At 41.3% G+C, this 27,145-nt stretch overlaps 1 protein-coding gene across 2 annotated transcripts in view; it reads left to right on the plus strand.

The window, feature by feature from the left end:
- The window catches only part of PLXNA2 (plexin A2), a 412,046-nt gene that overhangs the window by 262,136 nt on the left and 122,765 nt on the right, over positions 1-27,145 (plus strand). For both annotated transcript variants that reach the window (XM_081195162.1, XM_081195163.1), the window contains exons 10-11: positions 17,239-17,439; positions 21,620-21,716. In XM_081195162.1, coding sequence (XP_081051288.1) covers positions 17,239-17,439; positions 21,620-21,716 — 298 coding nt within the window. The remainder of the gene's footprint in view (positions 1-17,238; positions 17,440-21,619; positions 21,717-27,145) is intronic.

Genomic DNA, 27,145 nt, shown 5'->3' on the forward strand with positions numbered 1-27,145 from the left:
TCATCCAAGCATGTCCTCCTCTAAAAGGAAGCTCCCCTCTCATCTGTTTGCTAGCAGTATGGTGGGAACACACTCTATCTATCATCTGTCTATCTGTCCCAGCTTTTTGCCTAACAGGCTTCTGAGGCTGCTGAGAAAGAGTGAAAATTAAAGCATGATAAATATAAGATTCTTTTTAAAGGCAGTGATGACTTATGATTGCTAACAGTTTTAAGAGCTGCCAGGCTTAACCTTTGGGTCTGTGTGCAGCTGCCCCACGTGGCAGGCTACTGAACTTCACATTGCAGCATCTGCCTAAGGTAGTTTAGTATACTCTGCCCCAAGACTGATCCCTCCAAAGCTGACTAGTGGAACCTCCTGGACAGGAAGCACCTGAGGCACCTTCTTATTCCCATTAGTTTTTCCCAAGCAACAAGATCTTCCTGAGCATTTGATTGTTCCTTTATTATTTAGTTGCTCTTCAGTCCTGACTTCTGGTTTACTCTTCAGTTCTACTTCCTAGTTTATCCCTTAATCCCGACATACTGAGAGGGTCTAAGCATTAGTGTTGGGTTTTGCTAGAGATCTGAGGCCCTATCAGCTGCCAAAGGATGTCAGGTCCTGATGCTGGACCTGAGATTCATAGGTTGTTCTATTTATTAGGGAAAGTGTCTCATTGAGATTTGGCAGCTGCATGACCTTTTGAGTTGTTGGTCATTCTCTGGCCAAGTGAGTATTTGAGGGAGGAATGAGGGACAGGATACTATCCATGAGATCAAGGGAACACTTTCATTTTCCTTCTGACATTAAGAACATTAAGCCATCAGCATTTTTAAAACATTGGAGGTGGAGAGCATCTACATTTTGGTTGAAAACCTCACATATATTTGACATTGCAAACAGGAATAAGTGGTTGTCATTCAGCCTCATAAAGATGGAGCCTGACCAGCAAGTAAATGATATTGAAGAGGGGGGAAATGCTCAGCAATAAAAGGGACCATCAAGTTTCCTTTCTTCTTATCAAGTAATGATGCTCCATACTGCATCAACAAAAAAAGCATCAAGCTGAAACAACATGTGTGCCTTCTAGGTTAGAGAAGATGCCAGGAAATAGGTAATATAAAACTAGACATAATATATGTATATACATGAGGAGGGCTTGGCAACGGATAGGCATACATGATTGGAAGCCGCCACTGCCTCGCTTCTGCCTTTAACCAAAAGTGACAGCAGGTGGCTTATACTGTTTGAACTTTTAAGTGTTTCATCAGAAGTGAGAGAAGACACTCGAGGGGTTCTCAGCTCTGGAGACAAAGCAAAAGCTTTAAATAGCTTGATACAAAAGGAAGAAGCATCTTTCCAAACTGGCAAGAGGGAGCTGTTATCTTTTATTTTTCCTGTGCTCTAGTGAGGATGGATTTTCCTTCCTATCTGGTGAGGTTGCCTGCATTCCCTTTGCTCAACTTTGGAATTCGGTTTCTGCACTTTGAAGGCAGTGATGTCAAAGTTCCCCTCTTTTGTAGGTTGCTCTTACTACCCCCAGTGGGAGGAAGTGAGGGAGAGAAACAGGATTTGTCTAGACCAGGAAAAGGAAGAGAATGAGTGGCACAGCTGGAAATCCAAATCCAGAGGGAATTCTGACTCTGTGTCTTTTCTAATTGCTATTGCAAAACCTCTTCATAGTTTTGAGCAAGACATTCCAAAGGGCCATTTTCACATTGTGCTAAAGTATCCTAAAAGTCTGTCAGTGTGGAAAGTCCTGAGGGCTGCAGAAACATGCTAATTTTTGTTACCTATTAAAAATATATTTCTAGGACCTAGTTTGGGGGAACCAAGGTGCTTGGAAATTCTGCCTGTCACTTCCTGCCTGTCCTTTATAGCTGGCAGAACTTCTGTTAAGCACTCTTTAGTTAGCTTATGTTGAGCAAACTATGCTGTTATGCTGTTCCTCGTTGCTCAGCATAGCCATGTTGACACAAATGAAACACTGTTCCTCTTTGCTCCACATGCTTATGCGCTTACACTGACCCAACTAGCTCAGCAGTCTAATTTGCTTAGTCTCTCTGAAGAAAATAAAATGCTGTTTGTCAGAACAAAAGTGTAATCCAGTTATTCTGTTGCAAAAGCCACTTTGTAGATAGTAATATGGAGGAGGGGGGTCCTCTGTAAGGTTTCTATTTTCAGCACCATCCTGTTAGCAAAGCTGTTCTTACATCTGCCTTAATATATTAGCAGAATATTCACACACAAATAGACGTTGTTAACAGAAGATGCATTATCCTTTGGAAGCAAAGCAAAACTGATAATATTTCAATCAAACTAGTTTCTGTCAAATAAAGAAGTATATGCACAGTCTCCCACATCTATACTTGCCAACTGCAGCTCAGTATCAGGATGTAAGTGCAGCATCCTGCCTCCACAACCATTTTAATGTATTAGTTAACACATCTGTTTTGAAAGGTTAAAATCATACCCTTTGTCAGATGTTAACCAATGGTAAGAACCATGACATGTTGATAGCAATTGCTTGTTTGTGCCAGTGTAAAGGCAACCTGAAGCCTTTAAAGTAAGGTTATACTTTGCAAAATGACTGAAAAAGTGGCACTTTCATGTTTCACCACTTTGTTCCCTGTTAATGCTCGGAGGCAGAACTATAGTTTACAATCACTCAAGTAAATTTGCACTGCTTGGCTTCTTTTACTGTTTGCACTTTGGCAGAATTAATCTTTAGCACAGTTAAACAACAGTGCACTTATGCCTGTGCAAACCAACCTGCCATGGCATCAAGGAAGCAAAATACATAATTTGTCTGAGGGATTCACTGACAACAGTATAATTCACCTTGTGTGAATCAGTTGTCACAATATTTGTTGACAGAAACATTTCTATCCTACCTTTCCATCAAGCATCCGCAAGGCAGCTTACAATATAAAGTTGAAGAATTTAAGAACAAATGGCAATATAAAATAGCCACAAGAGAAAATTTAACACCCCCTATTTTCTTCTCAGTGTTGCTGCACCCTCACTTTACTCAAATTTCTGCCATTGTTTGAAGCAGCCAGTTTTTTCCCTTTTCAGTGTTCTTCTCTATTTGCTGTACTCAAATCTCCCTCTTCCATTCCAGCTACTTCATGTAAGAGATAAAGGATGCAGAGCCATCAAAAATCCCATAGTATTTTACTCAAACCTCTGACTTTGTTTAAATCCACCATTTCCCTCTCAGCTCCCTCTTTTACTGACTTTTAAACTTATGCCATTGTTTTAAACCACTTCCCTCTCTCATTGTCCATCCCTTCTTGCTCCCAAGCCATGGCCACTTCTGTTGTGCAAGCTGCCTTGTCTTTTGCCTTCTCTCCAACCCTGATTTCATGCAAATCCAGGATTGTGTTGAGGCACTCCAAAACATCCAATGGCGGCTTGTTTTTTATTATATAGAGACATTAGGATAAATATTAATGCATAATTGAACTAACTAAACAGCTCCCTACAAAAGCCTTGGTGAAAATATATATTTTAGGCAGCACCCAAAAATAAGCAATGTCAGCAGCAGCTATATCTTGGGGAAGAAATTTCCCAGCCAATGTATCACCACAGAAAAGGTTCTATCTTATGTGGTGGGACTGTAAGGTAAGGTAAAGTAAAGTAAAGGACCCCTGGACTGTTAAGTCCAGTCAAAGGCAACAATGGGGTGCAGTTTTCGTCTCAATTTTCAGACCGAGGGAGCTGGCATCTGTCCACTGACAGCTTTCCAAGTCATGTGGCCAGCATGACTAAACGGTTACTGGTGCACGGAGGACCGTGATGAGTGCCAGAACGCACAGAAATGTTGTTTACCTTCCCGTCGCAGCGGTACCTATTTATCTACTTGCACTGGTGTGCTTTCAAACTGCTAGGTTGGCAGAAGCTGGGACAAAGCAATGGAAACTTACCCTGTCACATGAATTCAAACTGTGAACCTTCCGATTGACAAACCCAAGAGGCTCAGTGGTTTAGGTTACAGCGCCACCCGTGTCCCTGATGGAACTATAAGACATCAGGGTGATATAAGGAAAAGCAATCCTTCAAATAATGGTTCCAAGTCTTTTATGACCCAACATAGGATAGCAATGATATCATGCATGTCTTAATGTTTCATCCAATTTCTGGGTTGTTATTTAATTCCTGCACATGGGCAGCAACCCAATTATATTTTTTTGCCTATGAATGTCTTCTGTTCAGGCGATTCTCCCACAGCTCAAAAGAAACACCAGAGAAATAAAAATAAAAATGTAGGGAAGGTGGACTACTGTGAATATACAAACACTGGCTTGGAAAGTGGAAATAGAAGCAGTGTATTCTCACCATGAATTCAAAGTTAACATGAAGCTCAGCATCAAGTGAAGACGCAGTTTGAGATTGGAGTGTGGCCTAGAGACTTGCCATCTCTGTTGATAAATTGAACAGCAGTGAACCCAGCTTGAATCTAAGATCCCCACATTGTTTTCAGTGATAGCACTTAGGGGGGGGGGAAATCATTTTATTGTAACAGAGTCATTGGAATCAAGGAAACCCTTGATACTAACAGATCTACATTTAAGCAGAGAGCAGACATGCCATTTAATGGAGACTGGAAGAAATGAACTTGGGCCACTGTCATAGCAATCCATAGGTGGTCAAACAAGACTTCTAGGATGTAGTTTCCATTTGCTTTTCTTCGGGGATTGAAAAAAATGCACTACAACATTAAATACTTGTATACTAGTGTAAACTAGTGTATACTTGCTCTTATTAATATTTTGAGAAATGGAGTTAACTAAGATTAAAAGAAAAGGAACATGGAACATATCTGCACCCATAAAAGCAAGGGATTTGTCTGATGAAAAGGGCTTATAAGAAAGGACCTTCACCTTGGATGTCACTTTCAAATGAGCCCTATAACATGAACAATTTATGTAAGAAAAAGAAAGTTGTCATAAAGCTGTGCTTGGGTGAGATTTATGGTAATAAAATAGTTTAAATGGGGGAAATCTTCAGATGACAGAGAATATATTTATATATTTCCCGTAGTCTCATCCCAGTGGGAAGATAGGAGAAAATAAATTCAATTGTTCTCCCAAATTTGAACATCACCATTCTGCTTTGGTGTTCAGTTTGTACAGATAATGTTGCTTCCACAGGGGTGGCACTGAATCCAGCGACGCGGACTTATAAAAAATATTGGGGGGGCCCGGGAAAGCTCATGAATAATAAATAAGCTCATGAATATGCAAATAAAGTGGCGCCGCCTCCTCGTGAGCGAATAGGGGAGAGCGTGCTGCGCCTATTAATCAGCTCCAAAGGAAATTGGGTGGAGCTTTTGCTCGGGTCGGGAGGGAGGGCAGGAGGCATGCAGCCCGACCCTGTGCATTTTGGGCTGGGGGAGGGGCGGCGATGGCGCTCTGCTGGAGGGGCGCTGGAGATTATTGGGGGGGCGGAGCCCCCCCAAACGAATTTTTGAGGGGGCTCGGGCCCCCTCAAGCCCCATGGAGTCGGCGCCTATGACTGAATCAGGCAGATGGAACATTCACAGGCTCTGGAAGGTTAAACTGGAGGTGTGTTCTGTTTCCTTTTAGTGGAAATGTTTAGGTAATATTATCACCTGGCTAATCCCCATTCCTGATCGTGTTTTCAGCCTGTTTTGAAGTTTCTTGTAATTATAGTCATTGTCAGCAGCAGCAACAAAAACTGAAGCATCTGCCTGATCTTTAAATTCCTAGGTTTATTTACCAGAGGTTGGAGTCCAAAGTCTTGTAAAGAGTTAACTGACTTATTCATGAGTTTTTGCTGATAGATTTTGCATATGAACAAAACATTAACATGGGCACATGTTTATGTTAAACAACACAGAAAAACAACACAAAAATTGCAAATGCATCCACAAGGCTTTTCATGTGCATGTTTCCCTCTATTTATTAGGCAGTACATGGAACCATGTACATGAAAAGACCTGTGCATGCATTTGCGATTTTTGTGTTGTTTTTCTGTTCAGCATTCCTTTTTCCTTCCTGGGTAGAACTGAACCACCAAAACATGTTTTACATTTCTTCAAGATTGAAAGGCAGATTGTAGCTCTGTGGCTGAAATGGAAAGACTTCAAAATCCAGCTAGGTGCATTATGGGTTTCAATGGTTTGTAGCTTCATACTCTGCTGAAACAGGAAATCCCCTACTTCTGAACTGAAGTCATGTCTAAGTTCTTTCTTTTGAATGTGGGTTCATTGCCCACCAAGTCCATGAAATCCCTTTTGCTCCCATAGAAAGGGAGCAAGTGTACACATTGTAGGGTGGGATGGCAGAGAGACAGAAGAGAGAGTTTGCTGAGGTGGCAAGGATAGAATACACTTTGTGCAGGAGGCAGAGATCCTGTCCCTACCTTGGCTGCAGAACCTTTGCAATGTGGGTCTGGGATTGAGGTTGAATTCATATCACCCAGTACTGATCCTGCAAAGGAGCCTATGGGGCAAAGCAGCATGGCAAGTAAGTTGTCAAAGGCAGATCTAGGGGAGCATGACCAGTTTGTTCACACTGGGCATAGAGCTTCTGGAATACCGCAGCTTGCACTGCAACTATTCTATACGATGGAAAGTTAGAGATGGGGGCACCAGATTCTGGTGTTGCACAGGGCGCCACTGCAATTTGAGATGCCAAGGGCCGCCACTGCCTGGTGCACTTGCAGCTGTTCGACTGGTAGGATCCTATAGGAGGCACACAGTTCCCTTCCCCTAGGGGAAGGTGTCTGTGAGGGTCTTGGCTCCAGTTCTGTGTTATGACAACCCTGATGCTATGACATCTGGTTCACTAGTACCTGCCTGCCATTCCCAGGTTCAGTGCTTTCCTCATCACCAGCATTAGACTCAGAGCCATGGATCCAGTCTGGTTCCTTAGCTGGTAGAATGGCAGCCTTTCCTTAGTGTCATCTTCACTGCTAGGCTTTGGGGCCATAACTTCTCTATAACTATTGTCCAGATATTGTGAGATTTTTCTGGAGCTAATCAGACGTAGTGTTAGAACAAAACATGTAATTCCAAAAAGAGTCTTCTCTAGAACAAGGGAAGTGTGTATGTACAATTAAACTAGGTAGGACTTGTAGTTTTACATCAGCCATTTTGTGGCAGTGCAAATGATACTTTCTAAAATTTCCTATTGTACTCACATATGCAAATAGGTTGGAGATCTAGGATGTACAGCACAAAACCTAAACGTCCTGAATATCTGTCTCATTTAACAGAGCTAATTAACATTTCACTTCACAACACATGCAATTTGTAATCTAATTCATGAATGTGCCTTTAGCATGAAATATACGGCATGTTTTGTTGAATTGCAATTCTTGAAGAGACCATATTTCTGGAAATGCAAAAATCTCTTCTTTTAACACATTTCCTATCATGTAAATTGGGATTATACTACCTTTTTCATGTTAGGGCAAAATTAAATAATGTAATACATGAAACCAAAACATTGATTTAGTTCTCATCTGCACATCCCTCTTGGGAAATGTCTTATGTAGTTTCACACAGTGCAATTGAAGTGCAATTTTCTTTTGTGGTCTACCAAAACATTGTTAGGGTTTTGTGGCGGGGGATTCATGTCCTTGGAGAGAAAGCGACATCAATTCAGAATGCAATCCTGGAGGTATGCTGAAAACAAAATCCTTATGCTCCATGTCTGTCAGTCTTTAAGGTTCAAATGTAGCTTTAAGCGCTTATTGTTTTGCCTTGGTAGAAATGCTGACCTCGTCGTTTTTTAGCAAGCTCCATTCAAAAGACCTCAGAAATACCTTGCAGCTCAAATTTAGCAAACCACCTAATCTAGAAGGCAACGGCAGAGGAAGCCACTCGGGCCCCTGGGGCAGCGCTAGCTGCCCATAGGGGCAGGGTGCACCACGGGGTCTCTGGAGTCTGCCTGCCTCCTCCCACTCAGCCGCCCTACAGCTGGGGGGGAGGCAGTAGGCAAACCATTTGGGAAGCGCAGAGCCTGCACGCTGCAGGCCCTGTGGTGAGTGCCGCCCAATTTTGTACTCAGTGGTGACACCCAGGGCGGCCCGCACCCCCCTTCCTCCGCTCCTGCTACAAGGTCCTGCTACAAGGTTTATTTATATATCATTTCGAGCTGAGTTTGCTGATACATAGGGCAGTGTTTTTGCAACATAGCTCAGTTCCTAATTAATCATTCAAAGAAAGATTGGATGGAGACATATAAAATAAAGCAGCTTGTCAAAGAGCTAAGCTGTGGTGCCAAATGCTTTGCAATTTCAGCTATTGGACTACTTACCATAATTGCCACTAATGCCATTTAGGAAACCTCAGAGAAAAGTGTAAAACATACCAGAGCAGATTCAGAAGACTAGATATCAAGATAGGAGGGGAAGGAGATCAGACGTAAAACCAGATATCACTTGCTCAATGTAGAGTGGGAGGTCAGTGTTTATTGCCAGCTTCCTAGATCAATTGGGGGGGGGGGGCTGTTCATTAAGGTCCAAGAGTAGCAAAAATACGTCAACGGTTTCTTTAAAGAAAACAGTTATTTCTGGAATATTATGTAGATGGCATCCAGAGAAATATGGGAAAACCTGTCCATAGATCTGACGCCATGGAGATTATATGTACCATTACAAAATATGCATTCCAAATTGTAGCTTTGTAGTCTGATTGACTGCTCATCAATTTTTTTTCCTGCCAAGATCTTAGATATATTTTGTAGAAATTATTTTGCTGAACTTTTCCTCTGCGTATGAAATTTATTCATTTCCCCAGATGGAAACCTGCTTCAGGTGGGGATTAAAATAAGAACTTTGTGTTCCCTGAACTTTCATTATCTGATTTTCATTATCCTAGGCTGGCTGTTAACTTAAGCCAGTAGCAGTCAACAAATTACATTGTTAGCTATCATCAAGAGGTGACAAAAAGAATGTCATACTCTTTGTTTCCATAATGAATTTTTCCTCTCTTTTTTCCCTATAAAGAAGGATAAAGAAGCCAGTATCAACTTTTCCCAGTTCTCCTGAGCTTGTCAGGGAAATGATTTATTGTTGATTAGATTTGTGCTGCATATTGCCTAGAGTTCTGTTGTGTGTGTGGTATTTTTTATTTTTTGAGGGAGAGGGATTTCAACCTCAAGGGGGGGGGGGAAATAGATTTTAAAATTTACTGGCAGTGGAACATTCCCTCTCTCTCCTCCCCCTGCCCACCCCTTCACAACACTTCCAATCTATCCTGGAGGGCTGGGGGGAAACCCCAAGCAGATATTTTTTGCAGGAGGAGGCGGAGTACACTGGGAGCAGATTAGGAGGGAAAGTTCATTTGCTTGTGTAACAGCTTTGTTGGATATCAGCCAGAATGGCCTAGGTTTGCTTGCACTGGAAAGAAGATGCTGCTTTATACCAAGTCAGACATGAGCCATCAAACCTACTACTATGTGTTTGACTGAGCTCCTGTGATCTCCTAATGATCACTACAGTGGTACCTTGGTTCCCAAATGGCTTAGTTGTCAAAAAATTGACTCCTGAACGCCACAAACCCAAAAGTAAGTGTTCTGGTTTATGAACGTTTTTCAGAAGCCGAACTTCCGACACTGCTTCTGCGGCTTCTGCTTGAGTGCAAGAAGTTCCTGCAGCCATTCGGAAGCTGCACCTTGGTTTTTGAACGGTTTCAGGAGTCAAACGGACTCCTGGAATGGATTAAGTTCGAGAACCAAGGTACCACTGTATACAGTTTCACTTGTACACACATACACCTTCATTATATTGGGATCCTTCCCTTTTACAAATTGGGCTTTTCTATACACTTTCCATGATTTTGTCCTTTCTCCTGCAGCTCTGTAGTGTAAGAGTTTTCATTTTGTTTTGTGTTTGTTTGTTTGTTTTTTATTTTTTAAAAAAACCTGCTGTGAATCTGATTGATTTAAAAAAAATGTAGGCTGTCGAGTTTCAGTAACTTGGCAATGGAGAGATTTGCAACAAGATAAGAGAAGTTACCAACACTGTGTTTGGGAAAGGAGCACAAGAGGGTGACTCACATTTTAGGGCAAAATATTGACAAGAATCAAAGGCATAAATGAGATAAAGCTGAGGTTGCAGGTGCAAAGGGACATATTTACTCAAAAGAAATTGGCTGACATGAACTGCATTTTAAATTATTTGTTATGTTTAATCATCATGGTAAAACTGAGCTTGTCTGTTTGCAAAGCAAAGGCCAGAAAACAACATGCAATAAGCAGTTGGATTTCTTAAAGGAATATGAGATTACAGCAGCTAAATTCTTTGGCTTCTATTGGGTTTTGGCTTTTTAATGCCAAGTTTCCAAAGGATCACATTATTCTTTGGATTCAACCAGTTAAATTAGCAATTATGTTAGCAAAATCAATGAAGCCATCCACAATGTACAGGGAGAGCAGAGTTTTAGATCACATGCCAATTCTGTTAGTGTTTATCAATGTGCATAATTAGCTAATGCTTCCAAAGATGCTTGAGAGAAGACAGCCTGTAAATAAGAAGCTTGTTCCTGTCCCTTGGGTTCCAAATCTTCTTTGCTTAGAAAGTCATTCTCAAACATTAGTGACTGTGATAAAATATGTTTTCAAATACCCCATGATGATCTTCTTGATACGTTCTTTAGAAAACTTGCAACATATTGGCTCAGCTGGCATGTGCTGCTAATTCAAATCATGGTTTAATGTCAATGTCCGAGGGTGTGAGATCCAGAGAGGAGATTGTGGCTGTGGAAGTGCAGTGAGCTAAGCCATGGTTTGTCTTAGCATTTCATTCAAAGTCAGGCTCATGGTTTGCCGGAGTCTGGACAACATGCTAAGCCAAACTGTGTCAAAGGATTGCACCCTTCAGAACAAGGGAGTTGCAGTGGAAAGAGGGAATTGATGGAGATTGCTTCAGTCCCTCCTCCACTGGTGGTAGGCTGCTCTGAGTCAATAAGACTTTTGTCAGCAGAGGGACACCAATTTCAAAGAATCATAGAATTGTAGAGTTCTATGTAGAGTCATTTAGTTCAACCCCCCTACAATGCAGGAAGCTTTTGCCCAACATGGGGCTCAAATCCACACCCCTGAGATTAAGAGTCTGATGTTCTACCGACTGAGCTATCCCAGGACTTGATACAACTCTACTTATTTTCTAACTGGATAATATGCTAGTATCCTTTTGGAACAGATGCCCAACTTTCATACAAAGTCCAGTGATGTATGTTATTCGTTTGCATCCCCCTTCAGACAGCACAGCACATCAACTTTTAAAGTATTATTGTCTGTTGCCATTGAAAAGGATAATGATTCATGTGGCCAAGCAGTTTATTTTAACTGGAAAGTCAAAAAGGGGAATAATGCAGATGGTCTCTCATGGCATGCAGAATTCTTTCTTTCTTTCTTTCTTTCTTTCTTTCTTTCTTTCTTTCTTTCTTTCTTTCTTTTTTGTATTAACACCCTGGCACATCAGTTCTGTTTACCTAAGCCCTTGCATAACATACATGTGTGAATTCGGCAACCTTAAAACAAATCGCCATAAAGCAAAATAAAGACGAACCCAATATGCAGCAAGCCACCACAGAGCACTATAGAAACACTCAACAGTGCTCTCCGTAATACACGGTATGTCTCTCCTAAGCAAACCCAGTGCTATGCACAAGCCCCTACAGGTTCTGTGACTTCATTCACTCATCTGACAAATTCAGTAAAAATGGCCAGTAGCAATGCAGTACTCACAAGTGCCCTGTGCAGTTGGTGATGTTGCATCCTGTAGCATATCCTTCCACATCTTGGATGCCTTTATTAATGCAATCACTGAAGCTGTCAAACAGGAGAAAGGTCCTACAGTTACTCTCTTCTCCCTGGAGTGGAGCATACATGCTGTCTGAATCTTTACTTTCACTACAGTTCCGATGTGACATTTTTCGCCCAATGAAACCTTTGCTACGAGAAAAACTCCATTATAGCCTCCTTGTATGTAACAATAATAGAAATCCTTTTTGCCAGCAGCATTTCTAACCCTACAGTCAACAGATTTGGTTTGAGGGTGAAAAGGAAAGGGAACTGTCACGCACTTTGCCATAGGAAAAAGCTGTTTTCCCGGCACGCTTCAGATCTATTAAAAGACTAATCCTGGAGAATAGTGGGCCATATAACAGAGTTCTTTTTCAAGACGTAAACTCTGAGGCTATACAATGACTTGCCTACAGGGTTTTTATATTACAATCGTTGTTATATTTCAACAAAACAGCAGATCATCTTAAATGTCATGTTTTGAATCTTGAAAAGATCATAATAATACACCTGTAATTTTGGTGCCTATCTCATCTCATGATGTTTTGAGGACCGCAGTCTTAAAAACAAAATGAATGAAATAAAATCAATGCTGGCAGTAGACTAGCACCACCAACAAAAGTGCATGATAGCCGATTAGTACTGAAGTCTGTTTCTATCTTTCCTTTGTCTTCATCTGCAGTCTTTCGGATAGCATTTTTATTATTATTATTTTGAAATGTGTCAATTTCAAGAATCCCTCACGGTTCCACTTTTCTGGTATATAGGTCCTGCTTTTGTAGTACAATTATAATTTGAACTCTTATCAACAAAGCAGAAAAGACATCAGTGTCACTGGAAACTAGAGAATACAACAACATTGACAGCCACAGTCTTTGGTCACCATGTCACAATACAACATTGTCATAATACTTAAAATGCTTCCACTGACTACAGTGAAGACGACTGTGGAGCAGTCACCAACCAAGGGAGACAAAATTGCAATCTGGGCCCGGGAGGTGGAGAATTCGGACGTGGTCATCGTCAGGCATGTAATACAAGGAGAGCCTGGGCCTATCTTCAAAAGTGGTGGTTGGTTATGAGGCTCATACAGACATTACCACCAAGAGTGACTCCCTCTATTGTATGTGCAGCTAGGATGGAACTTTACAGTTGACAGGATAACTGGGGAAGTAAGATTGATAGTTAGGATGTGAATTTAGTCACAAGTAATGGACAGCGGGGTCAGGTGTTGCTGCTCATCTGAACTCAAGTCAGTTAGGATAGGGTAGGATAGTCAGCATGGTGCAAATGCACCACAAGAGCTAATCTGGTGCTCCTGCTGGTGTGTTTGCACCATGACTTCATAACCCTCTCCATATGCCTCCCAGTAAACGGCAGTAAAATAACCAACCAGGGGTCTGAAGATCAGTGCTCCCCCACCATGCCATCCACTAATGTAAGTCACATAGCTTCTGTCTGCTTTCGACATTATTAAAGTGTTGCAACCAAAATAAATTTTTAAAAAGCAAATGGTTGTATATTTGTTACTGTCATCAGTATCACATGTGAGGTTTGATCACATATATTGAAAATTCCTTTGCATGTGTTCCCTACCATGGTTACTGATTTGTATAAAATGGGTACCAAGAAGCTCCATGAAACTATTTTCCTTAAGATATAAAACGAGGGCTATATTTATGGAGTGTCTCTTAGTCTACTGCATGAGTTAATGTTTACTTACTTACTAGATGCTGCTTTGGTTCTGTTCGCTGTGCAAACAACATTATAGTGACACCTAGTGACAGATTAGAGGCACTGAATATTTGTGAAATGAGGAGAAAGCCTCCAAGAGAGGGTGCACCCTAACACTGATAAAAATCCATAAATAACTTGATTGTGTCAACTGATGCTTAGTTTACATATGTCTAAAATTATTTTAATCCTTTGACTTCCTTAAGAATATCTCTATTTGTAATGGTGAGCAGTGAGCATGATTTCAGCAGTACCCAAGGAAAGGTAAATGGTAGATCCAGGTCTGTTGTACTTCTCCACCTGTGTAAGATGAGCTGCTTCAGAAGCATGGCTGAGGGGACTCAGCATAGATGCTTTGAGTCATAAACATTTCCTTTCAGTTCATAAAGTCACTGCCTTGAAAGTAAGGTCATTTCCCCCCTGGCGACAACATGGTTTCCCCTCCAACTGGATTTGAAAATTATTTCTTACTACTAATCTGCCCAAAATCCCTCTTGAAAAAACAAAATAAAATATATACCAGAGGTCCAATAAAAAGTTTATGAAGAAGCAGGACAAAGCTTCTGACTTTCCCAAAGAGGAAAGCATCTGTTTCCCGTTTATCCACACCTGAGCTAGTCAAAAAGTTTGAATCTTTAGTAAATGAGGTCACGAGAACACAGACACATGCTTTATACTGAATCAGCCACTGCTCCATATAGTTCAATATTATCTGCACTGACCTGCCCTCAGCTTTCTGGGATTTCAGACAGCAGATGTTTCCAGCCCTACCTGGAGATGCTGGGAATTGAGCCTGGGACCTTATTTATGCAAAAGATATATGAAGAAGCATCTCCACCCCCATCGTTCAGCCCGGACACTGAGGTCCAGCTCCAAGGGCCTTCTAGCGGTTCCCTCACTGTGAGAAGTGACGCTTCAGGGAACCAGGCAGAGGATCTTATCAATGGTGGCAACCCACTCTGTGGAACGCCCTCCCATCAGATGTCAAGGCTTTTAGATGTCTGACTTTTAGAAGACATCTGAAGGCAGCCCTGTTTAGGGAAGTTTTTAATGTTTGATATTTTATCGCTTTAAAGTATAGAGCTAGTGCAGACACACAATGGCACTAGTGAAAATTCATTAGTGGAATGGCCAAAAGAGGACAGAGTCAATGTGAGACATGGACAGCACAGGAAGAAGAAACACACTTATGCTGTTTCCAGTGTCTTGTGACCCCCTTTTTTTTACAAGCCATGCAAAATGTGAGTGGAGAGATTTCTCTCCTCCGTGGTTGAGCTCAAACTCCTTAATGTTTAATTTAAAAAAAAAAAGTTTCTTAATGGAAAAAGATTGTGACACCAGGAAACAGAGTATTACATAAATGGTTATATTGGAAGCCCAAATTTTCCATTTCATAATTAGCAAATATAAGTGTTGTCATTTGCTGTTAACAAATCATGCTTCAGGGCACAGTATGTAACTGGATGAGTGATTTATTTTGAAAGTTGTGAGTGCTATGAATTATATATTTTCGCTTTCTTGTTTGTGAAGCCAGACAAATGAAACAAATTATTACAAATCAAAAAGGAAGTTCTCAAAGCAGATTAATATACTAAGCCAACATATTTGTCAAAAGTTTATATTTGTCAGTTTGAAAAGCCCTACTTGTTTAAGCCCTAAATAGAAAAATCCTTATTTGAAAAAGACCGTTTGAAACTGTTTTCCTGATTTCTTTTCAAGGGTCAGTCATTTTTAGAGCAGCTCCAATTTGGTTGAGAAAGCAAATGGGGAGTTTTGACTTGTCTGTTGCTCATAAATTTTATTCACTAAATCATCTTCCAGGAGCTGTATTCCTTCCTAGCTATCTGATTGATAAGTTGTCTGTCTAAATCAGAGATGTTTTCTGTGTTGACAGGCTGGTTTGTTTATTCCCGTGCTTAATAAGAAGTTGTTCTAGGGCATCAAGAGAGATTGCCCCAGAAGAGTTTGGGCTTAAATTCACAAGACCATTAAAAAAAGGATAGATGTGGGTGGTTGCTATAGACAAATTTGTTCTTCACAAGGAAAAAAAGTGATATTTCTTAATATGAGTTGTATGAGGGAACAGAGCTTGTTACCTTGTTATAGGTTTCTCAAAAGCATCTAGCTGACCTCTGTTTAAAACAAGGTGCTGTACTAAATGCCCTCAGGAATCTCCTAAGACCTTTACCAACCCTCATCCATGCCCTCCTCGAGTGCTCTTAACTTACCGTAGTTGGAATGTGTCTTTGAACACCTCTTGCTTTTCTGGAAGAAAGATGCATACATGGTTGTCTGTTAGCGTGTATAAGCTTTGTTTTTTTCATAGCTAGACTGTGGCTGACTATACAAAGTAGGAGACACACCCATTGCTGTGTCTGCTTTTTGCCCCTGGCCTTGTCCACTACTAGGATGAGAGCGCCAGAAGGTTACCTATGAGGGATTGTGGCCTTTCGGCTGATCAAAGATTCCCTGCTGCTGTCATATAGGTAAAAATGTAAGAGCCCTTCTGGATCAGGTCAAAGATTTGTCTCAGCTAGAGGAACCCTGTTCCCAGCAAGATTTAGTTATTTCCTTTTTGTGCATTTCAAAATAAATACCCTTCATTCTAAGTACCTGAGAAACTGTGGCTATTAACTTTATTTAGATATTTTTTACCGAACAAAAGAACCCTGGGTTTCCTTTACATTTCAGTTGCTAGAAAGCAAAGGCTGGCAAAAATATTACAAAGGAAAAGTATGAAAATAATCCAAAGTTTTTAGCTGAAATGGATGTTTTCATTTAAAAAAATGCCTTCTATCTCTCTTGGGGTTTTTGTTTTTTTAATGTAATTCTTCCACCTGCTCCAGTTACAATTACAGCTGAGCCAAAATGCCTCTCCTGATGCCTTTGTATGCTACACTATTGGGAGCAGGATTTTGGCCATGGCGTGGCTGGGAGAGTGACATGAAAGAGGGTGAAGTGAATTTATCACTGGCTGCAGTGGTGATACCAAGAGTCCCGATAGCTGCCATTTTACCCCTGTAGGCCCTGAAAAGACTAGATGACTAGCAAAATGACTAGATGAAGATATTTTGGGATCAGAATAAAGTCCATGCTTCCTGCTATCACTTTCTCTGTGGTCTACTGGACAGGCCTTTGCCTGTACTGTTAAGACCACAAAAGACACGGCAGCGAAATTTTTTTGTCTGAACTGTCTTCCCTCCCACCACCTCCCCTCAGAATCCTTGAATTTAAAGTCAAAGTTTTAAGCTTAACCCTTGTTGCAATCATATTTCAGCTCAAAGGCTGCATTTCTTTCTGGGAAACCTTCCAGGATTCAATGTCCAGGGTGAGTGGGGCTGGAGGTGAAAATAGGCAGAACAACAAAAGTGAATTCTACCATTGTATAGTAGGCTGGTTTCTTCAAACTCACACATCTCACTGTATCACCCATCTAGGCCAGCAAGACATTCAAGCTATGTTCCAACCAGGCGAAAAAAGAAGGGTGTAAAGCAAGGCTGGTGAGGGGGTGGCCTAGAGAAAGCCACATTTGTCCCCTCCACCTGAGGTTCCTCATCCTTTATTTATGTTTTGTATCTACAACAGATTTCTGGGAAATAGCCGAACCATAATTGTATCTGCATTTACATTATCGATATGCAATTCCCCAGAGTCCACGTGTGTCTTCAGGAAACAACTGTATTCAGAGTACCATGTGCCCGCAGTTGCCTAATACACTGCTGTTTTCAAATATGTTTTCCAGGATTGCCCACAGCTGTTCCGTACAGAAGAGATTTTGATCCCTGTTGGTGAAGTGAAGCCCATCACCCTGAAGGCTAGAAATTTACCTCAGCCTCAGTCCGGCCAGCGTGGCTATGAGTGTGTCCTCAACATCCAAGGGGTAGTCTATCGGGTGCCTGCTCTGCGCTTCAACAGTTCAAGTGTCCAGTGCCAGAATAGTTCTGTAAGTTGATTGGGAGATGAGGAATAATAAAAAAGGAATAGCTGGAATAGAAAAGGTTGTGCATAAAAGGAGTTGGGGATTTATTTATTTGCAATATTTCTAGCCTCCCTTTCAAAAAAAAAGTACAAAGTGGCTTTACAGAATTTTTTTTAAGATGGGAAGTAGAATATAAAATCAAAAGAGTAGAAGGTAGTAGTTTAAAACAACATAAAAGCAGCAGCAAAAATGTCCAACTAATTCCCAATTGCCTGGGAGAACTAAAAAGTCTCCCTCTGCTAGGGGAGCGCTGAAAACTTGGTTTCTACAGGCTTCCTACCCTAGCGTTTAGCTCCTGAGTTATATGGTATTACAGGATTTGGCTTCTAGCACACAGTGACCCTTCAGTGATCTTATTAGTCTGAGTTGCTTTAATTGAATAAATGAGTGATACTTACCATCCCATCACTTGGCTGTTTAACTCATGATCCCTGTAGCTTGCTGAGCGGCTTCCGCACACTAGGCATAGGTGCCAACTCCCTGGGGCTCTGGGTGCCCAAGCACCCACAAAATTTCCCATGAAGGGGCTGGGCACCCACAAATTTTGGTGCCAGGGACATGCACACTGCATGGCATCCATGGCCCCAGGCACCCACAGTAGTGGGGCCAAGCTGGCATTCCTGTCACCAGGTTATTCTGAATTTATATGTTGATAAATCTGACATTGATACATTGTAAAGCATATATGTATATACAGAGGCTGTGTCCTCAGTTTCAACATTATTTCAACAATCAATAAACTATATGAAGAAACTTCATAGATTACCTCAGAATAGTGCTGTTAATGTTTAATGCATTACTGTATTTTAATATTTTGTTGGAAGCCGCCCAGAGTGACTGGGGAAGCCCAGCCAGATGGGCGGGGTATAAATAATAAATTATTATTATATTATTATATTCATTCACTAGGGAAACTTGCCCCCAAGACTTTTGCATCCTTCCCACTGCCCTCTTGAAAGGGTCTGGGGTACAGATATAGTTCAGGTTTTGTAGCTAGGTCTGCTGTAATAGTAAAAACCTGTTATTTGGAAGGAATTTTCTTTTCTTTCTTTTTTTGCCTGACAATTAGACAAATATTTAGAAACTAAGAGATCTCCCGGGAGTGCTTATACAAAGCACCATGCATGGAGCATTTACCGCTTGCATCCATTCATCATGACTGCCCATTCCTTAATGCCACAGCAGGCTGTTACACAGCACAATGCTAGCCTTTCTGTCCAATCCCTTTGAATAGAGCACACTCAGAATCTCTTTTGGAAATGAGAAATTTCGTTTATGGTGCTTGATAACTGCAGGAATATCTTGCTCACGTATGTTTACTCATGTTCAAGGTACTGAAGAGGCTGCCAGCCTAGAAGGCAAAGCTACAAATGAGGCAAAGCTACAAATGAGGAAAGTGTAGATGGTAGAATAAAAGGCATTGGGAAGCATTATTCTGGGAGATGAAACAAAAGAACCAGGGGTTAAGCTAATCCTGAATTCCAGACGGGAATGTGCTACAGGCAAGTGAGGTGTTTAATTAGAATCCTGGCCCCAGAGAAGATCTTTTATCTGTCAGCTTCCCCGTCTGTGACTGTGGGGGGTCAGGAAAGGGGGAGCTGGGGCGGGGATGTGACAAAGGTGTTAAGGCAAAGCTAATTCACACAGGAGAGATAAAGAGAATTGCAGGCCTCTTATCAGGGAGCTGTCAAATTCCAAGCTGCAGTAGCTTGATAGAATGTGTAATACTGGAAAGCTGCCTGTTGCTGGGAGAAGAGAAAGAAGGAACTGGGATGAGGAGAGGGAAGGAAGATAAAACAGCCTCCCTTAAATAAGCATAGTCAAGGAGGTGGCTGCAATGCTTCTTGCTGCGAAACGGGAGTTCTTTGTCCCACAGGAGTGTCCAAGCTGACAAGAATAATGTTGGAATCAATCACACCAGTCAGGGCAATTAGCCTTTATTGCATTCCCAAGCCCCGTAAAAACTGCCGTCACTGTGGCACAGAAAAACAACTTTGCAGGCTTCAAAAGCAAACAAACAGACAAACAAGCAAACGTGGGACTAATCCAGCTGGTTCCTTTATATTGTTGTAAGTGCTCAAATCCCACTCACATATACGATTTCTACAAATGCTATGTATTTCCTATATTACTTTCAGGTAAGGAAACTGAACGCTTATAGAACATTACATGGGATGAGCAGGCTCACATCTTTTTCACTGCAGCCAGTAGTTGGTACCTGTGCTGTGAAATTGTACAGAACTACTACTCCTTCAAGTTAAAAGGGAGTAGGCTTTGTGGCACCTACAGTAGCAAGCTGGATGGCTGTGTCTCACTTGCCTGCTTAGAATGCCGCTTTAATTGCAGAGGCAGTCAGATCTGTGTGCTAAGACTGGACTCTTGTAGTGCTCTCTGGGAGTCACAAAGAACAGGAGAGGGGAGGAAAAGTCTACTTACACACTTACTGTTCATACTTTTTGACTTCTGCCATGGATGGTACTGCTGCTTTTTCCTGGCCTGGGGCTCCTTTTCCCTGTGGCATTTTTGGCCCTAACTGTGCAGTTCAAAAGTACCATGTCAGGTAAAATCAAAGAGACACTTGCTTCATTGTGAACATATTACAGAATGCACAGCTTTTTCTAGATAATGAGCCTAACCTTCTCATTGAAAAACGTAATTTGAGGCATAGACTTTTTTTGAAAGGGGAAGGGAAGGACAGGCTAGCTGAATTATAGATTTTGTTCTTCCACACAGGCAACCTGTAGAGGCATTGGACAGCCCCGATCCTAGTCCTCTATCGGTTAGGGATGAGAATTCCAGCTCTTGAAAGCCATTACTTTTCTTGAAAAATGGGGCCCGCAACATTATAGGGTTGCCATATGTCTGGAGTTTCCCAGACATAACACAAATACTGCAGTGAAAAGCATTGTCTGGGCAGAAATTGGGAAAGGTCCGGGAAAATCTTGATGTCTACCAACCCATGTCAGCAGTGTCATTTTCTCTTTAAAAATATCTCAAAAATTAAAAAAAATAAAGCTCAACAACGTTTGTGTTCATATTTTCACTTTTTGAAATACGGCAACCCTACACAACAAATTTTGCAGCATGGAATGCTCTTGGCCGGAGCTCCAGCCAGCTAGCCATCCCGTCTTTTATGATGCTCCATTGCAATCATCAGGTTTCCTTCCTACCTCCTCCAACAGGCACTCAGCATTTTATGGATTCTGAGCATGGTTGGTTTTCATTGGCCTGTTTTGTTTTGGTTTTGTGACACCTTACGGTTTCCCCCCAAAGTTTTTCATTCTTTTCTTCTGCCAACCTCAGGATTTTCCTGAGCCTGCTGATAACCTTCCTCTACTTCATGGATAGTGCCACTTAAATACATAAGGATCAGCACTCAGAAAATGAGTTTGCTATTAGTATTGTTGTAAACTGTGGTCATGGGTTGAAATTAAGCCCAAATTTGCTTTTTGGTGCAGAAAGATGGAAAGATTGGTTTTCAGAGTTTAGAATAGAGAGTTTTTAAGGGTGAAAGCGGTGGTGTTTTGAAGCAGAGCTGGTGATAAAAAGCATTTGCGTGATTATCTAACAGTATATACAGTGGTGGTAGTTGAAGAAGAGAGAAGACTACAGTTCATATCAACCCAGCAAGCTTTGAGCCACTGACCTTTGGATGAAAACTTTTCCTAAAACTATGGTCATATTTATTTTCCTTTGTACTGCCTAAAGCATCGCTATGCCAATACCAATTAGAATATATTTTCCAAGTATGTTCCATAAAATATTCTGGCATGTTTGCAGATAGTAGAGCCTAATGTGGCCTCCTATAGGAGTGTAGGATTCTCTTTTTTATTTCATTAATTCTTGGTGATGGGGCTTTATTGGCAAACCAAGGGCTGAGTGGTGAGAACAGTCTGCATGAATTGGATAATTAATCTATTACCTCTCTCCGGGCCCATCAGCTGATTTAATTATGCCTCTATGGCATGCAGAAGTGTCTCTCCATGCAGATAATGGAAATATATGTTGCAATTCAACTCCTGCCACCCATTCCTAAGTCATGTATTGTCAAAAATCTCTAAACAATATTTGCCCATTCTAATGGCTCTTCCTTTTATTTTCACACAAAGCCTTCATATATGTATTTCATTTCTTTGTTCCTTAGTATCTCTATGATGGAATGGACATAAGTAACTTAGCAGTAGATTTTGCTGTGGTTTGGAATGGAAACTTCATTATTGACAACCCAGAGGATTTGAAAGGTAAATAATATATTCTTAGTTTATTTTGATATATTTTCATTTTCATTAATATGTATTGTGGGAATTTTTGAAATTTTATTTTCATCCAATTCAGATCATTTGATGCTTTTAAAAAAATCCTGTTTCACTAAGAGCAATATGGTTATATTTGCCATTTCTAAACCTCTGGAAGACCAGACTCTTGACAAAGGGGGTGGGTGTGCAAGATTACACACACACACACACACACACACACACACACACACACACGCAGCATTATAATTCTCTTATCCTTAGACCTCTCCAAGGATGACTGTAAATTTCCTGCGGGAATTTTTTATGTCATTGCTTGAAACAATCCAAATGGGATGAGTGTGTGCCACATTTCAGTGGTGAGAGGGAAAATAGATTAAGAACTACACAAACTTTATGTAACTATATATTTCAGATAATTTATAGGAAACAGTTTTCTGCTGTTCAAATCTGTATACGATATTACATCCTAAACTACAAATATTTTTTAAAAAACCAAAAATACATAAAGCCGCCAATGCCCATGCTGCAAATGTTATCCATACTGTTAGATTTCCAAAAAAACAAAAAGGCTTTTGTTATTGCCCCAGTGACAATAGGCAAGTCATCCTTTGAATTCCCCATGTTCCACATGGTCGCTATTTTTCAGGTGGGAGTCAATCACATACCTGCTGTTGGAGGTTGCCCAATTAAAGCGGATTTGATGCTCTTGCAGAACAAATTGACCTCCCTGCACACCAGAAAAAATGGAAAGTGCACTGGAAAGTATGGAATACCCCTTGCTTGTTTCAATGTCATCTAGCCTCCCTGCAAACTGTGCAAATCAGGATGAATGCTCAATAAGCAGGTTGTCTGAGAGTAACCAAGGAAAATCTATTCCATGTCCTAAGTGCAAGGCTGCTTTCAGGGAACAAGGAGGAACTTGATTATGAAGGGTATCAGGATTATCATTTAAGCCCAAACTGGCATAAACATCACTGAGATGGAAACGTGCAGCTGCCTTAAGATTCCTTTTACATTATTTCTTGTTAAAGGCTTGGGGGGGGGGTGAATCTGGCATTAACAGTCTGAAAAAAATGAATCTCTCAGTCTGCCATAGAACATAAGTTGAGCTCTAAACTCAATCCTCGAGACATCTGGATGTAAGCGGGTTATAAGGCTTTACAATCAGTGTTGGAGAGGTCTGAGGGTAATAGGCTTACAAGGTTGTATGCTTGTTTTTTGCAATACCATGTTGCCATCTATTGCCCTGTATGCACTATTTATGACCTACCTGTTGGGTTAAATGAGATTTGCCAGCCTCTATGACTCACTTGAGGTGTGACATCCTTAACCTCCTATGGCTCTGATTCTAACTCTCACAGAATCCCTTCTGCTTAATGTTGACGTTATAAAGGTGTCAGGCTGGAGACAAATAGTTGCTGTTTTCTGAAGCGCTGAGGGTTGTTAGAAGAAGGTATCACTGCTCATGATGTCCATGTTTTGCAGGAATCTATTCATAGGAGATTTGGTTTATACAGCAATGCCTTCAGAATTTATCAACTGGAAGTCATTGGGAACTACAACTCCTGTGTACTCTGGAGGGAAAGAGTGTCCTAGTCCAGGGTTTCCCAAACTTGGGTCTCCAGCTGTTTTTGGACTACAGTTCCCATCATCCCTGACCACAAGCCCTGCTAGCTAGGGATGATGGGAGTTGTAGTCCAAAAACAGTTGGAGAACCAACTGGCAGAAAATCTATTACAAGCCAAGCCCAGACTTTGCAGAATATTTGGGCTCAGTTGATAGTCAGACCAGGATTTATGACATGGGGAAGTTTACTGCTTCAGTTATGAACCCCTGGTTCAGATGGCATGCTAAACCAAACCAAACATTGCTTAGCACAGTGCAGCAGCAAAAAGATCCAGGGAAGATCAAAGGAGCAACGTGCTAACTCCAAAGTATGAATCAAACTAGTGATTCACAGCACTTTCAAGTGACAGATGAACTCACAAGAAAAGTACTTGCCCCCCCCTTTTAAAATTGACATAAGTTTCTATTAGGGCATTGTCAGGGAACTGACATCGGAGCGAGAGGCGAAGGGGAGGCTCCCAGATGATGCTGGCGAAGGACCCAGCAGCAGGGGGAGAAATAGCTCAGTAGAGGGGGAAGCCAATCAGCGCAACACCGGGGATAAAGGGAGGCAGACGGGGGAAGTGGAGAGAGGGCTCCAGGCCTCTTCACTGGACATCAGTGAGGAGAGCCCAGGTCCTCCGCTACCCACGCCTTCCCTGCGCAGAAGACTCCCACGCAGTGAGAGGAGGAGGAGACTGGGTGTCAAACAACTTTTATGTTGGAAGAGGTTCAAGAAATGCCCACTGACGGATTCTGTCAGTGACTGAGGCAGCCACCATGAGAAGGGGCTGTGTCAGAAAGTTTTAACAAGGCAAATTAACCGAGAAAGGCACCAGTTTACGCACGAGTAACTCATACCCATTACAGGCATGATTTTTTTTATTATGGTACAGTCGTACCTTGGTTTTCGAACAGTTTCGTTCACAAACAACTTGGAACTCAAACATCGCAAACCCGGAAGTAGCTGTTCCAGTTTGTGAATTTTGCCTTGGAAGCCGAATGTCCAGTGCGACTTCCAATTGGCTGCAGGATGCTCCTGCAGCCAATTGGAAGCTGCGCCTTAGTTTCTGAATGTTTCGGAAGTCAAATGAACTTCCGGAATGCATTCTGTTCAAAAACCAAGGTACGACTTTGCATACACACACACACACACACACACACACACACACACACAAAACACAATATTTCAGGCATGAGATCCCCATTGTGGAAAGAAGAAGACTTGATATAATTGACCCATCACATCTTCAGATCCTGAACCAATCCATATTTGAAAGACTTTAAGACTTCTAAACATGGGTTAGCAATTGGATTGACCCATTCAGTACATAATTATATGTGACTCAAGATAATTGAAAGGAGTCAGCTAAATTGGTCTAGGATGGCAGCCTTAGTTGGTTGACTCTGCACATTAAAGAAGAAAGGATGCTTAATGGTAACTGCTGCTACAGGTGACGTGTCTAGAAAAATACACATGATGCCAGGGTCAGTTATTATATGACCCAAACAAGCCCTGTGAAAACAGCAGGCTTGGTCCATGAAATGAATACCCATTAAAGAAACTGGTTTTTACAGCAGCAAGGACATCCATTAAATGGGTTCCCATTTGTTCCCCTCTGAGCTATATTTTGCTTTCAAATGCTTTTGAAGTTTACTGTGGAACCTGATATATTGTGAGTCTTGCCAGGCTTCCTGGGAATGGAGACATTGTTTTCAATGAAGTCTTTCTTGGTTGAAATCAGTGGAGGAAACTAAACAAAGAGGTTTTGAAGGCTGTCGTCCAAATCAAGCATGGAAGAAATAGTATCTAAGAACATCTGCAGAAAGGTTCAACAGGAAGGAGAAGGGTTTATATGTCCCCATTGTCCAAACTCTTGTATGCAAGTACAAATCTTGCTTGACCTTGCCCAAAGTACTTCAGTTATGCTTTCGGTTTCATGCTGGCTAGCACTATTTACTAATATCTGGAGATATTAGTATCTGGAACCACTAAATCAAAAAGGAGGAGGAGTATCTGGAGCCATTAAATCAAAAAAGGAGGAGTTTACTCAGCAATCTTTTCAAAAGTGATCTTGATCCACAGTTTGTATGTCCTTAGTCTAGCGAACCTTAACAATCTAAGATATAATATATTGCTCTGAACATTCGGGGGAGGGGGAGCCAAATACTCTTCAGATGCGTCAGAATATTGTATATGGAGCATGGGTATACAAATTAAAATGTTTTGTAAAAGGTTGGGAGATAGAGAGTAAAATCAATAATATGAATGCCCATCTTTAAACAGAGGTTTAGTATCGTAACTAAAACCTACTAATCCTGAAAATCAGTCATGAGTAAAGTTTGACTGATCCCTCAATTCAGATTGCAAGTATCAAAGCTGCATTCATGCTAGTAGTTTGCCTCTAACTATATCTGGACACACTATCACTATTAGGTTTACACTTTACCAGTAGTTGGTTTGGTATTAAATTACTGCTTGAATATCCAAGTATCAGGGGAACCAACAGTAAAGGATCAGCGTAAACTGTTCTTAAGCATAGAACAATTAGTTCTGTCTACCTAGGCAAAAATAGTTGCACTGGTGATCATTTTCAAAGTCAGGATGCTTCATTCTCCCTTGCTCAAACAAGAGAATATGAGGCCAAAGCAGCAGATAAAAACAACAGTGACTTAACACACACACACACATTGAAGTTGTAGTTTGGACAGTGTGAAAGTGATTAAGATATTTGAGAAGTAGGCGACAGTGGACCTACTCCTTTTACAAAGCAAATTTACCTAATAGCTTTAATTTTATTATCAAAACATTCTCTCATTTCTGCCATATGACATCTGTGCTATGAATTCTTTCCTTTTAAGGATTATGTATGCATGCATTTAAAAAAATCCCAAGTATTCTGGCATATTAACTACTAATATATTCATAATCTAAAAAAGTTTATAAATTTATGCTGTAATTAATTGTTCGTCTTTAAGGTGCCACAAGTCTCTTAGCTGTTTTTGCGGCAACAGGCTAAAATATCTACCCCTCTGAAAATTGTTTTATGTTTAAAGTAGAGGTGGGTAGCCTGTGGCTCTGAGAAGATGGCAAGCAGAAAGAAAATGGGAGGGGGGCACAAAGATATAGCGAAGGGTGTGCCCTGTCCTCTTCTCGTCTCATTTCCATCCACCACTCATCCTGGCCCTTTCCACCACTGGCAGATACCCCCTGAAAAAATGTGGTGCTTGACACACACACAAAAAGGTTCCCCACTCCTGCCCTTGTTTAAAGAGTAGGAATTGTGGTGGGGGGGGCAGATTTGTTATTATGAGAACCCAGAGATATGTCGAGATATGGACAGGGACTAAAGCAGCTGGTTGTAAGCTCTTACTTTCACTTTGACCAGGGTTCAGTGCCTACCCAGCCAAATAAGCTCCTGGCAGAGATGGCTTCAGTTTCGTAGCTCAGTTGCATTTTGCCAGCCCCAAGTACTTTAGTACCCAGAAAAGACATTTACATTTTGTAGTACAGGGATGGCAAAACTCTACTACTAAGCCTCAAAATGTTGATGAACACTCCTTACATGCAGGCTGTCCTGTTCCGAAAGTCTCCATTGGTCTGAACTACACATTCAAGCCATGCAACTCCTCTTCAGGTATTCAGTCTGCATGCACGAGAGCAAAAAGTGTGTTGAGGGCTGGGCAGCCCCACCTCTGGGTCTGAACATGATTAGAAGCCTCCTCACAACTGGGAATCCTGAAAATGTAGGTTTCTGGATCACAGAAAGGCTTCTAAGCACATTCAGCTAAACACACAAGCCCTTTTC

The sequence above is a fragment of the Podarcis bocagei genome, assembly GCF_964188305.1.
Source record: "Podarcis bocagei genome assembly, chromosome: 5".
Classification (NCBI taxonomy): domain Eukaryota; kingdom Metazoa; phylum Chordata; class Lepidosauria; order Squamata; family Lacertidae; genus Podarcis; species Podarcis bocagei.